The following is a 14,675-nucleotide window of genomic DNA, read 5'->3' as shown; positions in this document are numbered from 1 at the left end:
CATATCTGAACCAATGGCTTGGTGTCGCTCCCTCAAAGGAGTTCAGGGCTCTCTGCTCCACTTTCTCCATGTAGAGGTTAGCCACAATCGGTGACACTGGAGATCCCATGGCGCAACCATGCTTCTGTCTGAAAAAACTGTCATTAAACTTGAAATAAGTGGTGGAAAGGCAGAGGTCCAGCAGGGTGCAGATCTGATCTGGAGTGAAATTGGTCCTGTTGTTCAAATCCTTGTCTTGTAAGAGTCGTTTTCTGACGGTTTCCACTGCTTCTGATGTAGGTATGCAAGTGAAAAGAGAAGTAACATCAAATGATACCAGAGTTTCTCCTGGAGCTAGCTGCAAATGTTGAATTTTGTTGGCAAAGTCAACAGTTCTTTATGTGATGGGGTGTGTTTCCAACAAGAGGAGTTAAAATACCAGCCAGATGTTTTGCAATGTTGTATGTCAGTGAGTTCATGCTGCTGTTGATGGGTCTGAGAGGTGTTCCTTCCTTATGTATTTTGGGGAGTCCATACAGGCAGGGAGTGGCTTCCCCCGGGTATAATCTTTTGTTTTTTTGTTTTTTAACCCTTTTTTGAATTTTTAACAAATCAGAAATGAAGCTAAGGTAGACTAAACTAAACTAAAGGCACCAGAAGGCTAACTAAGAGTAGCCAAAGCCAATTAAGAGTTAAAAACATTTTACTGAAAGGCCAACTAAAAGTGCCATAATAATAATAAAAAAGAGATAATTTCACCTCACACCTTTGGCAGCTTGGCTCAGGGTCAACAGGCATAGCCCCCATCAGTCAGCCAGCTCCGTCTGAAATGTTACTTCTGCTCAGCAGCTGGATGGTTACGAGAAGCACATGGCTCCTCATTGTGCCAGCTCGGAGAGTACTTCCAATAGGATCGACCTTGGAAACCTAAAACAGCTGATGAGCCTGTCATCATTTTGGGCTAAAAAATATTTTGAGTGTCTAAATACATGCTCTGTTTGCACTGCACCATTTGTAATAATAACATTAATAGTAATAGTGATGATATTGCTATAATAAGGCTAAAGCCATTGTTGTTAAAGGTATTTTCTGCCCCACTTTGGGCATGCTGTAATATTCACTCATGAAATTTCAAACACTTGGACGTATCACCTATTATCCTTTATTTAGTCAGGCAAGTCCCATTGAGATCACAGATCTGTTTTTCAAGGGAGGCCTGGACCTGAAGGCGGTCTAACATGCATGTTTTTAGCCTGCATGCATGTTTTTGTTCATAATGTTTTTCTGAGGTGTTTACAGTCAGTAATAGCTTCCCAGCATCCCCTCTAAGTGTTGCCAATGAACCAATTACTGTAAAAATGTGCATATACAGTACTAGCCATGAAGTTGTCATGGACCTGCACACGTTTCCACCATCAGTTCTTTATATATATACATCTGAAATTTTGTGTGGAAAAGGGCTTACACACCCTTTTTATATATGAGGCCCCTGTTTAGTTTTAGTTAATTTAGTTTTGGGGCAGTTAACTTGTATTTTCTCCTTGCAGCTGATACTGACTCAGGAAAGTTGGAGATGATGTCATTCTCAGTAGAGTTTGATCTGTATAGATTTTTTTAACACAATGTTAGTCTTTATAAATCAGGGCAGCCAATGACTGATATACAACACAGATTTTTGTATTTTTAATTTCAGAGAAATATACCAAGTGGCAACTGATTAAATTAGTCTACCTGTAGTTTTTATTGTGTTCTTCACCATTTAATTGTATTTACTTCCTGCAGCAAATACTGATTCATGAATGTTGGAGTTGATGCGGTTCTCAAAGTCTTCCTCCCTGTTTGACAGAAAACAGAGCTGCTGTCATGCTTGTGTGTGTGGGTGCTGACATCTGTTGATGATGATACTGCTGAGAAAGCCACCTCTCACCTGATCGATGTCCCTCAACACCATGAGTGGACCCTGCATGACCTTTCAATCATCTGGAGGACACTGCTGGGGCGGGGCCATGTCAGGCCCCTTCTCCATGGCTTTGAGCTCTTCCACAGGGTAAAAATATGATTTTTATCCCAACTTTAATGGAGATTTTAAGTCTTTCCTCACCATGGTTTAGAAAATAACCTGTTCATCTTAATACTCTAAGTAGTATCGAAGCATTTTACTGTCTTAATGAACAGAACTTGCTTTCTGTGCTGGGGATACAGATCTGCTGTGTGAGAAAAGGAAACAGTTAAGGGGGGAGATTTTAAAGGCTAAAATTGAGTTAAAAAATGAAATGGAGGGCAGATTCATCACAGGCAGTATAAGACAGGCTTGGGAGGGACTGAATATTCTAATGGGGAAGCCCAGTAAAAAGATGACAGCGCCAGCATTTTCAAACTTTCTTTAAATGAGTTGAATGAATTTTATTGTAGATTTGACACCATGGATTGCAACGTTGAATGTGATGAGTTGTGTAAGGACCTTCCTCTGGAGACCTCAATAACTATCAGTGAGCATGACGATGCAATAAGCCTCTTTAAACCTAAAACCAAACAGGGCTACTGGCCCTGATGGCCTTAAAGCCCATCTGTTAAAAGACTGCTGCCCAAATGAAAGGTGTAGTTACACAGTTATTCCAGTATCTTAACAATTTGAGAACAGTGCTTAAAGCATGGACATTTTCAATAATAAGGCCAGTGCCAAAGAAACAGAGTGCTACTACACCTAATGATTTTAGGCCTATTGCCATAACTTCCATATTATGTGAAACTAGGGAGCAGGTTCTTGTCAGTCATTTTGTGGCCACTGCTTTAGACCCATACAAAAGCAAGAGAGGCACTGATGATGCTGTGTTGACTCTGTTGAATACAGTTACAAAACATTTGAGCCCCAAAAGTTTTACAAGAATTTTGTTGGTAGATTTTAGTTATGCTTTTACCTCAATGAAAATTCATATTCTTTTAAAGAGGCTCATTGATCTTAATGTCAACTCAGGTCTGGTTCTCTGGATCAGGGATTTTCTTTCATATTGTTCACAAAGGGTCTGTGGTGGTGGTAACACTTCTGATGTGCTCATGGTGAGCACTGGTTGCCCTCAAGGTTGTGTTCTCTCCTCTGTGTTATTCTCTCTTTTTACTGATTAACGACCAGAGCTGTACTTTAATCAAACATGCCAATGACATGGCTCTGGCTGGACTACTAACGAAAAACAATCCCACAGGTGAAGCTTCTTATTTATCTCACATAAAGGCCCTGAAGACAAGGTGCTGTAGTAGTAAGCTAGATATTACTGTACCCAAGACAAAGAATCAATTATATGCCTTAAACAAGACCCAGTTTCACTCCATGGCCAACTCGTCAAAACTGTGGCAAATTTTACATACCTTGGGTCATTCCTAGACAGTCATCTCACTTTTGCTGAAAATATATAAGTATATATTTAAGAAATGCTCACAAAGACTATCTTCTAAGAAGACCTAATGGTCTTGGGGTTAGTCAGCAAACTCTAAAGCTTGTGGCAATTGGCAATTGTTGAGAGTGTTTTAACTTTTCATCTCCCTGGCTGGTATGGTCATCTGAGCTGTAGACTAAAATGCAAACTTGTAAGAATTGTTTCAATGGCATGTAAAATAGTGGGGAAACCACAAACAGATTTGTCTCAATTGTTTACAGAAAGAACACGGGCAAGGGATATTTTAGCAGATAGCATCCAACCTCTTTTCTGTCAGTTTGAACCTCTGAGCCCAAGAAGGTGTTACAGGGTCCCTCTGGAAATGAAGAACATCTATAAGAAGTCATTTGTTCTGAGAGCAATAACCATTCTTAACCAATCCAAATTATAACATTCACCTATGGCATGCAAAGTGTTTTATTCTATGCATTAATTGTTGATATTTGGATTTTATGAATGAGAGCCGAAGGAAAATTTCCACCTTAGTGGACAATAAAGTTTTATCTTATTTTATTCATCATTTTATAGAAATAAAAATCAATCTGTAGGATAAATAGCAGACTTTGTTTTGTGCTTGTTTCTCAGGACTGCCCTCTGGTTTTAATGTTAAGGATGTTTGAGTTGTGCACTGACTACAGGAAATTCACTGAGGCCAAAACAAAGTTAATGGACTTCCAAAAGACACTCATTACTGTGAGTACTTTTTGTCAATTTTGTTCAAAATGAAATGTTTAAAATCAGTTGACCAAGAATTCACTCACAAAAATATCAAATCAAAGGTAGTAAATAGTAAATGGTATAATAGACTGCACTTATTTAGCGCCTTTCTAGCCAACCAGACCAGCCCTCATTTACCTATCCACACACAAATTCATGTAGCACTCTACCACAGCTCTATAAAGCTAATCTGAGTACATCATTCTATAGAATCTAATCAGTTCCGTAGATTGCATTCATATACTGATGGGGCACATCGGAGGCAATTAGGGATTCAGTGTCTAATGTGACATACTCAGCTTGCTCCTCTGACCATCAATTGTGCTGCTGTGGTGAGGGTGACAAGCATCAAGTTCCTGGGGGTGCACATCACAGAGGACTTTTCCTGGACTAACAACACTGCATTACTAGACAGGAAGGCTGAACAGTGCCTCTATTTCCTCTGCAAACTGAGAAGAGCTGGAGACCGGCTGCATCACTGTGTGGTGTGATGCTTGCACTGCGTCCTTCACCATGTTCAGAAGTTCTCGGCACATTAAAATATGTATAGTCTACAGGTAAAAGTTCAGAAAAACAGCTAGACCCACCGACACTCAGCCAGGTTTCAGTCACCAACATAAAATCCAAATCAGGAATGAGAAAGAAGTCATTTAAAATAAAAGTTTTGTTTGCTAGTGATCTAGCATTGGCATTCCTTATTGATGAAGGTTTGCGAGAGATGATTGGGACCTGATAGAAAGGGCAGGAGATGTCTTTTGGCCTCTAAAGCTGTATTGTCCAAGCTTCTGAGTAGCAAATGGAATATACGTAAGAGCTTGGTGATTATATACAAGCAATGAGTCTCCATTTTTGTTTTTAGAAAAAGTTTTAAAATGAGCAAAAACAAACATAGTCTTTACACAGGCAGGCAACAAGACACATATACCAGCACCATCTTATATTGATGCATTCCTGCATCTCTAACAAATCATGTTAAGAAAATGATAGACATCTCAGGTTTGGTTTGAAAGAAGCTTGTTTTACACCCAGCCTCCTTGGTGACTCTTGCATGACATTAGCTTTTTCTTATTTAAAAATAGTAATAAAAACTAGAAAAATTCAACAGAATTGATGAACAGTGCCAATGCGGTTCCTGTCTGAAATTCCAATATCCATCAGAAATATTTTTATGCTGTAACAATAAACTAAGAACCATGTCTGCTGAACCACTAACCACTGAACTTCTTTTTGTGGTGTAGCTCAGAAATGGTGGTCCAGCTCTATCTGGTAGCCTCCCTGTGCAATGGGTGGAGAGCCAAGCCTCTGTGCTGCTCCTCATGATGCTGCAGCGATGTTCCTCCCAGTATGACCTTCACCGCCTGCTGCAGCTCTTGGCTGACGTTGACAAATTCCTCAAATCAACCGGTGAGATATTCCAGGCTGTCACCTTCCACCTTCATAAGACGTGTTTGCTTCTGACAGATTCAGCTCAGTTCACTTCAGACGGAAAATTATTGCTTTTATAAGTAATAAGTACAGTAATGTATGTTGGTGTAGATTCTCAGTCATCCAGAACAGGGCAAATCCAAAAAGCTGAAAAAACAAAGCAAATACACTTCTATTCAGTAGGTGAATGTGTTTCACTTCCTATCCGGAGAGCTTTCTCAATTTAAAACTGGAGAGTGTGGAATTAAATTTCAATTTCAATTTTATTTTTAACAGGTCAGTGCATATTAATAACAGTATATCTGTAACATGCCAGAGTTAGCCAAAGGCTAGTTCTCATCTGTAGTCCTAGTAGCCAGTTGTACAATTCCAAGCTTTAACTCCTGCAGTAATTAAACTCAATGTTTAGCTAAACTCGTGCAGTTAAACTTTTTGGAAATACACTCATGGGAAAATAAAAAGTTGTGTCTTTAAATTCTAGGGTTTTTATCAGGACATATTAAAACTGACTTGTGCTTTACCAGGTTCTAAAATTATTCAGTAAAGAAAAACACAACAGATTCCACCATATAATTAGATGTTACATACACTGTATGAAAAGACGATTAATCATTTACCATTCCTGTTTATGTCATTTAGGATTCCGAAAATTATTTCTGTTTGCTAAATGCCCAAATTATGAGAGAGTTTGTTTATTGCTTTCTTCAAAATCACGTTTACAAATACTGTATTTTCCGCACTGTAGGACACATAGGATTTTAAGGCGCACTGTCAATAAATGGTCCATTTTCAAACTTTTGCCATACAAAAGGCACAACGGGCGATAAGGCACATCAAGCGAAACAAAACAGCCCTGTCTTTTCAGAGAACACTGCACCGACGTAAAGGCCCCCACATACTCGGCTGTACTTCACTCCGCAGAGGTCCACATGTACTCGAACCGGACATCCACCAGACATGTCCGCACAAAGATCAATTTGTATGACAGCAAATGCATACATAATAAACTGCCCGGTGAGAAACAGCTGAGGCCAGAGTCTCTCCCCATACCTCTTTGTCCTGGGGGCTGCTGACCCTTTGCTTCACTGACGACCCTCCTCTGTGCAGACACGCAGCTGCCTTGGGGTGGTGCCTGGTGTCTGTTTTCCTTGGGCTGCTGATAATTGAAGGTCATACAAACAGCTTGCTATTACAACAATGTAGCCCGCCTACTCTACTGCTAGATTCAGATTCAGTCTTGATTCAAGAAAATAAATCATGCAATTAGGTTTCTTATATTGAGATATCCTTATTGTAGAGCAACTCTTTTTCTGGCACACATAGGCAGCCATCTCCTCATATGGTGTACCTGTGTGCATGTTTTCCTCACTGAGTGGCCTGTTTTGCCCATGTCAGTTCAGGGCATGTTTCATTGTAAATAATGACACTCTCACCAGCTTCAGGTCTTTTTCTTTTGTTTTGGGCTCATGCACACATTTCGTACCAAAACATGTTCATCTCAGAAACAAATGATTCTCTCTCATTATTTGGGCATTTAGCAAATAAAAATAATTTTGGGAATCTTAAATGACATAAAACAGGAAAGTTTTAGTGTGATTTAATAGCAAACAGTGAGAAAAAAGGTATATTTTTTACATTGTATGTGAACATCTGGTTTCATCTGTACTAGTGGTGTAAAGAACTGTTGAAGTGCTTGAGAAATTAAAAGATAAATTCATAAAAATCCTATATTTGCTAAAAATATTGACAATGACAATTTGCAATTTAATTTACATAATTGTTGACTTTGTATATGATGACTATTTGTGGCGCCCCCCTCCTGCATCTGCTGCCACCACTGGTCCCTCATACTCTATTCAATATGCTGCCACCAGGACAATAAATGACCATGCTCTTGTTACAGGCATCTTGTGCACGTAAAAAACATCCTGGATCTATTGTGTTCTATGAAATGTCATCAGGCACAATGGAGAGCCAACTAGAATCCTAATGTATGCATATAGACCTCTTTAGTGTCCTACAAAGACCATCCACGTTATGGCTGATTTTTATGTGTCATGGGACACTCTTTATCCAATGTGAAGCGGGCTTAAAAACCAGGGGTCTCATTTATAAAACTGCCGTACGCACAAAACGGGGCCTGAAACTTGCGTAGATCACTTTCCACACAAAGTTAGTGATCTATAAAACAAACTTGACGGGGAAATATGCGGTCCCTCATGCAAACTCTGAGCCATGCGAACCATATACGCTCGTTTTGGAGACGGGGGAACCTGGAGACAGATGGTGAAGTGGGGAACGGACGCCACACTGCATCGTGACACATTGCATATCCTCTCAGATATTTAATTTCACTCCATAATCAAACTTTAATCTTAGATCGACTTTATTTCAAAATAACAGTATTATTTATGCTTCTGCTGGTGAGACATAAGGACCTTTTTAACTAAATTCTTAATAAAAGTTCACCCAACATTTCAAAGTTTTCTCCCCATCACATTCCTTTCCCTGGATGATCACCAGGGTGATGTGTACCACAGATTAACACACGATGGGACAGTGGCTACCCCCTCAGGCACTGCCTCCTAACCCCCTTTCCAAACCCCCAGAGCGCAGAGGAGGCACACTTTAATACCGGTCACACCCGTGTGCGCTCCCTTGCGGTGGCACACCTGTTCAGTTTTTGGCAGACCATCACCTATTGGCGCAACACTGGCCATCCTTTTCAAAAGGTGTCAGTTCAGGTAAGCCCTTACCCTTACCCCACCCCCTGTGGCTGACATGCTCTGGCGGTGGTCAGTTAGTCACTCTTTTGCTTCCACCCTAAAATCTGACCACTTTTTCTTCACCTTGGCCACAGTCCTCTCTGTCCCACTCACTGAATTAACAGTGGTAACAACGTGTTGCCACTCACAAAACGCTTCCTTTTATTTGTAACGTCACTACTGTGGCTCCCAAAAATGATATTTTTTCTGTTCTCCACCTCACTCACAAACACATTGATTTCTGCCTCTGTGAAATTTTGTTTCTTTGCTCTTTTCTCCATGGTTGCCATTGGTAATCATGAAATAACATTGATCAGCTGGTTCATTTAAATACACCCAAACATTCATGAGGTGCTTTGCACTGAGCATCCATCCATCCATCCATCCATCCATCCATCCATCCATCCATCCATCCATCCATCCATCCATCCATCCATCCATCCATCCATCGAGTCGTGGGGTTAGCAGCCTAAGCAAGGAGACCAAAACTTCTCTCTCCCCACCACTTGAGCCAGCTCCTCCGGGGGAATCCCAAGGCGTTCCCAGGCCAGCCGAGAAACATAGTCCCTCCATCGTGTCCTGGGTCTTCCTCTGGGACTCCTCCTGGTCGGACGTGCCTGGAACACCTCACCAGGGTCGGGGAAGATGTCCTGCCCCAAGTGGAGGAGTTTAAGTATCTCGGGGTCTTGTTCACGAATGAGGGAAGAATGGAGAGGAAGATCGACAGGCAAATTGGTGCAGCGTCTGCAGTGAAGCGGGCGCTGTACCGATCTGTCGTGGTGAAGAGAGAGCTGAGTCAAAAGGCGAAGCTCTCGATTTACCGGTCGATCTACGTCCCTACCCTCATCTATGGTCAGGAGCTTTGGGTGGTGACCAAAAGATTGAGTTCATGAATACAAGCGGCTGAAATGAGTTTCCTCCGCAGGGTGTCTGGGCTCTCCCTTAGAGATAGGGTGAGAAGCTTGGTCATCCGGGAGGGACTCAGAGTACAGCTGCTGCTTCTCCACATTGAGAGGAGCCAGTTAAGGTGGCTCGGGCATCTGGTTAGGATGCCTCCCAGAGAAGGCACTCTACCCTTTTCCGGCTCAAGACCATGGCCTTGGATTTGGAGGCACTGATCCTCATCCCAGCTTCTTCACACTCGGCTGCAAACCGCTCCAGCGAAAGCTGTAGATCACGGCATGATGAAACCAACAGGACCACATCATCTGCAAAAAGCAGAGACGCAATACTAAGGTCACCAAAACAGATCCCCTCAACACCTTGGCTGCGCCTAGAAATTCTGTCCATAAACGTTATGAACAGAATCGGTGACAAAGGGCAACCTTGGCGGAGTCCAACTCTCACTGGAAACGAGGCCGACTTACTGCCGGCAATGCGGACCAAGCTCTGACACCGGTCATATAGGGACCTAACAGCCCGTATCAAAGGGCCCGGTACCCCATACTCCCAGAGTACCTCCCACAGGACTTACCGAGGGACACAGTTGAACGCCTTCTCCAAGTCCACAAAACACATGTAGACTGGTTGGGCGAACTCCCACGCACCCTCAAGGACCCTGCTAAGGGTATAGAGTTGGTCCAGTGTTCCACGACCAGGACGAAAACCACACTGTTCTTCCTGAATCCGAGGTTCGACTATCCGTTCAACTATGTCTTCTGGACCAGGGGTAGCCAATCCTGGTACTTGAGTGCCACTATCCTGCATGTTTTACTTGTTTCTCTGCTCCAACACACCTGATTTGAATCAATGGGTGATTAACAGGCTTCTGCAGAACACGAAGAGGTCATTTAACTACTGAATCAGGTGTGTTATGGACCATAAATTTGAAAACATTGAGCCCAGGCCTTAAATGCCTGAAAATTCCAGTCTTAAAAAGTTCAATAAGGATAATTTTCAGTAGGTTTTAATGTCTACAAAGAAAAATGGTTGCTAATCTGATGTGTTTGTATCTGTTTTATATCTGTGTAGGTCCAGACTTCAGTAAACTAAGTCAACTGAGTCAGCTACTTCAGGGATCAGGGGTCAATCTGCCCCCCAGGCTTCTCCAGTGCAGTTCCATGCCTGTCCAGCAGGAGGAGATCCAGGTCATAGTGGATACTCTCCAATTCAAAGGGCACTACAGTCAGGCCAGGCAGGTGGCCCTACTGGCTGGCCTGCCCATCCATTGCCTCCTCCTAACCCAGGTCTGACGCACCAAAAAACACAAGGTTCATATTTAGACTTCAGGCTTAGTTGATTACACAGAATATGTGGAATGGAGACCATTTGATAGCTTATTTTTGATGCAAATCACAGTATGACAAAACAAGTAGATGCTTGTCTGTAAACCTTAATAAACACTTAAACCAGACAAAGACATGTTACACCATATTTGGCCCATTAGCCGTCCTCATTAAGTCTGTAGAAGGTCAGTGGAAAAGCAGAAATCATTCTGCTGTCAACTTCAGAATCTCTGCTTTTATTCTGAAACTAACTTTGCAGTGCTTTTATGTTGAATGCAAGTGCTCTGATATTTACATTAGCAGCCCCTGAGTCTCTCAGTTTGAGAGATTTGAGTTCACATCATGTTAGCACACAATAACAATACAAAGACTGTAACAAGATGTGGACTTTTAAGTGTTAAATTAAGTCAGTGGCAAAACCGTGTTTAGTTTGTGAAAAGTAGAATGTTGTTGTTAAGTATTACAACTTCAATTAGCGCCATCAGAAATACAGAGCGGGCACACAGAAGAAGATCTGCATGTCCAAACTATACTAGAACTGCAAACAGGTATCATTGGGGTCCAAGCCCCAATCCCCGCCTAATATTTGCCCCCCCCTCAATCATCCAAGGATCTGTCAAAGCACTGAGCTGTAAATTCATAAATCATTATCTTGATGCCTATTTGTGTCCTCAAGCGCCTAATACACTTTGAAGGTTAGTTTACTTTACAAAGTCAAATAAAAGCCGACTATTATACTTTGTTTAATGTCCAGAAAAGTGTTACTTTTTAGAATGACATGATTAGTAAAAGTGGAAGATATACCATTTACTTTACTTTACCTTAGTAGGAAATAGTGCCTATGAATGGGCAAAAAAGATTTTCACAAAAAAAAAAAAAATCTGTAAAATAATTAAAACAAGTTTAAATGGTAAAATATGAACCAGACTAGTGAATGCAAAATGGAATGTGTTGCCCAGTGTATAAAGCTTGGTCTCAGTTGCAGGTCGTGGGTCCTCCAACAGGAAAATGATCTAAAACAAGCAAACCAAAATATGTAGGGACAGGAACAGAAGTCTAAGACAGAGTTACAGAACTCACTTTTTTGCAGCGATTGCCTCAAATAGTTGTGCAACTATGCAATTATGCTAAGGTTACCATCCTTTTTGTCAAGGCACACACACTTAAAAGCCTTTAATTTTCTCAAAAAACAACAGTGCGCTTTATAATCTGGAGCGCCTTATGTAAGAAGTCGTAATGTTTTAGTACGACTTTGGTAAACTACAAAGCCACACCGCTTGCAGCATTAGGCCTCCACATACTCAGGCGTGCTGTGTGTACTCCGTGAGCCGTGTGGACTCCACATGGACTGTCTGCAGACGGTTGAGACTTCATACTCGAGCGTACAGATTGTCTACAATTCTCCCGTGACAAATTTCAGTCATGGTGTCACCAGACGAGGAAGAGATCGCTTGCCTCTTAGCTTTAAAAAACAAAAGGAAAGAAGGTGCCCTTAGCCCTGTTTCTTCACCACCAGGGCAGCCACTGCACACCTGCCAGTGCTGCACAGAGAGCAGCAATCACACTGTGAGCTGGCAGCGATTCTCACCTGAGAGCGGTTGGTGTCGCACACAAAACAGTCCGATGTGAACACTGTTTCTTGCCGGGCATAATTATGTCGAACCAAAATTCAAAAAGCATTGATTGATTTTATTAGTAACTTTTCATTATTTTTGTCAGTTTCAAATTATTTTAGTTACCTTTGTGGGTTTAATAAAAGGGTACACTTCTGTGTGATTGAACAATGGCTCCATGTATGTATGTCCAGTTTGTCTTCAACATGTGGGTTTTCAGGGTCATATTGAAGACATGTTCATTTCTGGGTTGTATCTTTAATATTTTGTGTTTTTTTTTTTATTCCATCTTGCTTGTAGCTCTTTCAGGAAGTGACCTCACAGAGGACAAAGCAACAATGGAGGCAACTGGAGAAGCGAGCTACTTTCTGGAAAAAATGTCACAAGCAGCTAGAGGCTGACAGCACTGATCCAGAGTCAGCCTCTCAGTTCTTCCTGTCTCAGAGTGAATGTGGGGCCACTGACCACCTTGCTGGTGATGAGGCTGAGATGAAATTGCTTGATATCCAGGAGCGCTGTTTGCTGCTCCAGCTCACTGCTCACTGGCTCTCTCAGCTCAGCCCATTTCCTCTGGACAAACTAGAAAAGCTGGAGAAGAAACTGTGGCTCAGTCGGGTCCAAAAACACATTCTCACTGCTGTAATAGAACAAGAGAGCGTGTTTAACTTGCCACTTGCTGCCACACCTGAAACTAACTCCTACCAGGATTTTCTGAGGGACTTCTCCATCTCTAATATAGCAGAGTTGAATGTGGAAAGGTATCTGAGTCTGCAGGGACTCCCAGTTCCTTCAGAGGAGCTACAAGTTGAGTCTGACCTAAGTGTTGAGGAAAGAAGAGTTTTGAAAGAGCTTGTTGATCAGTCACTGGACGAAGGAAGGATCCATGAAGCCAGCCGAGTCTGCCGGTATTTTTCCATGGCCCACACAGATGTGTGGTTGGTGCTGCACTGCCATGCCTTGGCAAGTGGAGACTTGAGACCTGAACCACAAGAGGAGCCTTTAGAAGCTCTGGAAAGACAGAACATCCCCACATGTAAGCTTCCTGCAGCTTGCCACACTGAGCTGCTTCCCAAAACTGCTGTTTAATGTCTTTTTCTTATCTGCCCCACCCAGCTGCCTCACACAGCAGCCTGTCATCGTTTGTGATGCAGCTCCCTGAAGACACCATCTCTGTCCAGCTCCAGAGTCTGATGGCTCTGTGTCAACATGGAAGCAACTACTGCAAACAGGTCCTGAGCCTCTACCAGCTCTCCAAGGTACACAGCTGCTGTCCCTGAAGTCCAGGGTCATCCCGCATGTTTTCATTGGGTTTCTGTTAGCTCACCACTTCACATTTAGATAACAATCTTTTCTTCATAAAATACTTTATTTTAATTAACTATTTTGTACCTGCTCACTCTGTTCATCAACAGTGGTGTTTTACTAGATTTATTTAAAACTGATAAAAAACAATAATCTCTCAAACACACTGAACTCAACAAGTGAAACTAAGACTCAGACAACTCTGACACAGTGTTCTGCTGTTATAGCTACTTTGGATTTTAAAGACTCCTGGAGGATTTTATACTGATGAAACCAAATGTTTACATACACCATAAAAAAGACACTTTAACATTTTTTTCTTCCAGGCACCTGGAAATTGTAGACAAATAGTAAATGGCTTGCACTTGTATAGTGCTTTATGTAGTCCAAGAACCCCAAAGCTTCACACTACATTCAGTCATCCACCCATCCACACACTGATGGTGGTAAGCTACATTGTAGCCACAGCTGCCCTGGAGCAGACTGACAGAAGTGAGGCTGCCATCACACCGGCACCACTGAGCCCTCTGACCACCACCAGTAGGTGAGGCAGGTGACGTGTCTTGCCCAAGAACATAACGGCTGAGACTGACGAAGCAGGGGTTCTAACTGGCAACCCTCTGGTTACAGGATGAACCCCTACCTCCTGAGTCACTACTGCCCCTAGGATGAACTAGAGCTATGGAGGTCGACAATTCTTTTCCTGATATCTTGACTGATTTCTTTTGATTTTCACTTGATGTCACACAAAGATGCAGTGTGTTTGAGATGTGACTTTAAACGCACCTACAGCTAGGTCTACAATTAACTCAAATGTTGTCAACTAACTTATCAAAAGCTTTATCATCTAGGTTTTCCAAAATTGTTCAAAGGCATAGTAATCTTAGTGAATGTACATGTGACTTTGAAATAAAAAAAAATCTAAAAATAATTTTCGTATTATTTCAGAATTTAGCAAATTAAAATAATTTTGGGAATCCTAACTGATCTAAAACAGGAAATGTTTGGTCTGATTTAAAGTTGTACAGTGAGAAGAAAATGATAGTGTCTTTTTATATGGCTTATGTAAACATCTGATTTCAACTGTGTTCTCTGTTTGTTGCGGCATTATCTGTTCACACACAAACCCACATCTGGCTCTAAAATATGAAAAAAGCAAAGACTGTGAAGCTGCTAACAAGCTTTTTCAGTATTTTCTTCTTTTTTTTTTTTTTTTTT

At 41.7% G+C, this 14,675-nt stretch overlaps 1 protein-coding gene across 1 annotated transcript in view; it reads left to right on the top strand.

Annotated features, from left to right (window-relative positions):
- Positions 1–14,675, top strand: part of spg11 (SPG11 vesicle trafficking associated, spatacsin) — a 112,292-nt gene that overhangs the window by 59,440 nt on the left and 38,177 nt on the right. Inside the window, exons 26-31 of the mRNA XM_017438613.3 lie at positions 1,826–2,026; positions 3,996–4,103; positions 5,366–5,531; positions 10,289–10,503; positions 12,456–13,188; positions 13,269–13,411. Of these exons, the coding sequence (XP_017294102.1) occupies positions 1,826–2,026; positions 3,996–4,103; positions 5,366–5,531; positions 10,289–10,503; positions 12,456–13,188; positions 13,269–13,411 (1,566 nt within the window). The remainder of the gene's footprint in view (positions 1–1,825; positions 2,027–3,995; positions 4,104–5,365; positions 5,532–10,288; positions 10,504–12,455; positions 13,189–13,268; positions 13,412–14,675) is intronic.

The sequence above is a fragment of the Kryptolebias marmoratus genome, linkage group LG17, assembly GCF_001649575.2.
Source record: "Kryptolebias marmoratus isolate JLee-2015 linkage group LG17, ASM164957v2, whole genome shotgun sequence".
Taxonomy (NCBI): domain Eukaryota; kingdom Metazoa; phylum Chordata; class Actinopteri; order Cyprinodontiformes; family Rivulidae; genus Kryptolebias; species Kryptolebias marmoratus.
Note: the sequence above shows the minus strand (reverse complement) of the source record. Positions and strands in the feature narration are given on the sequence as shown.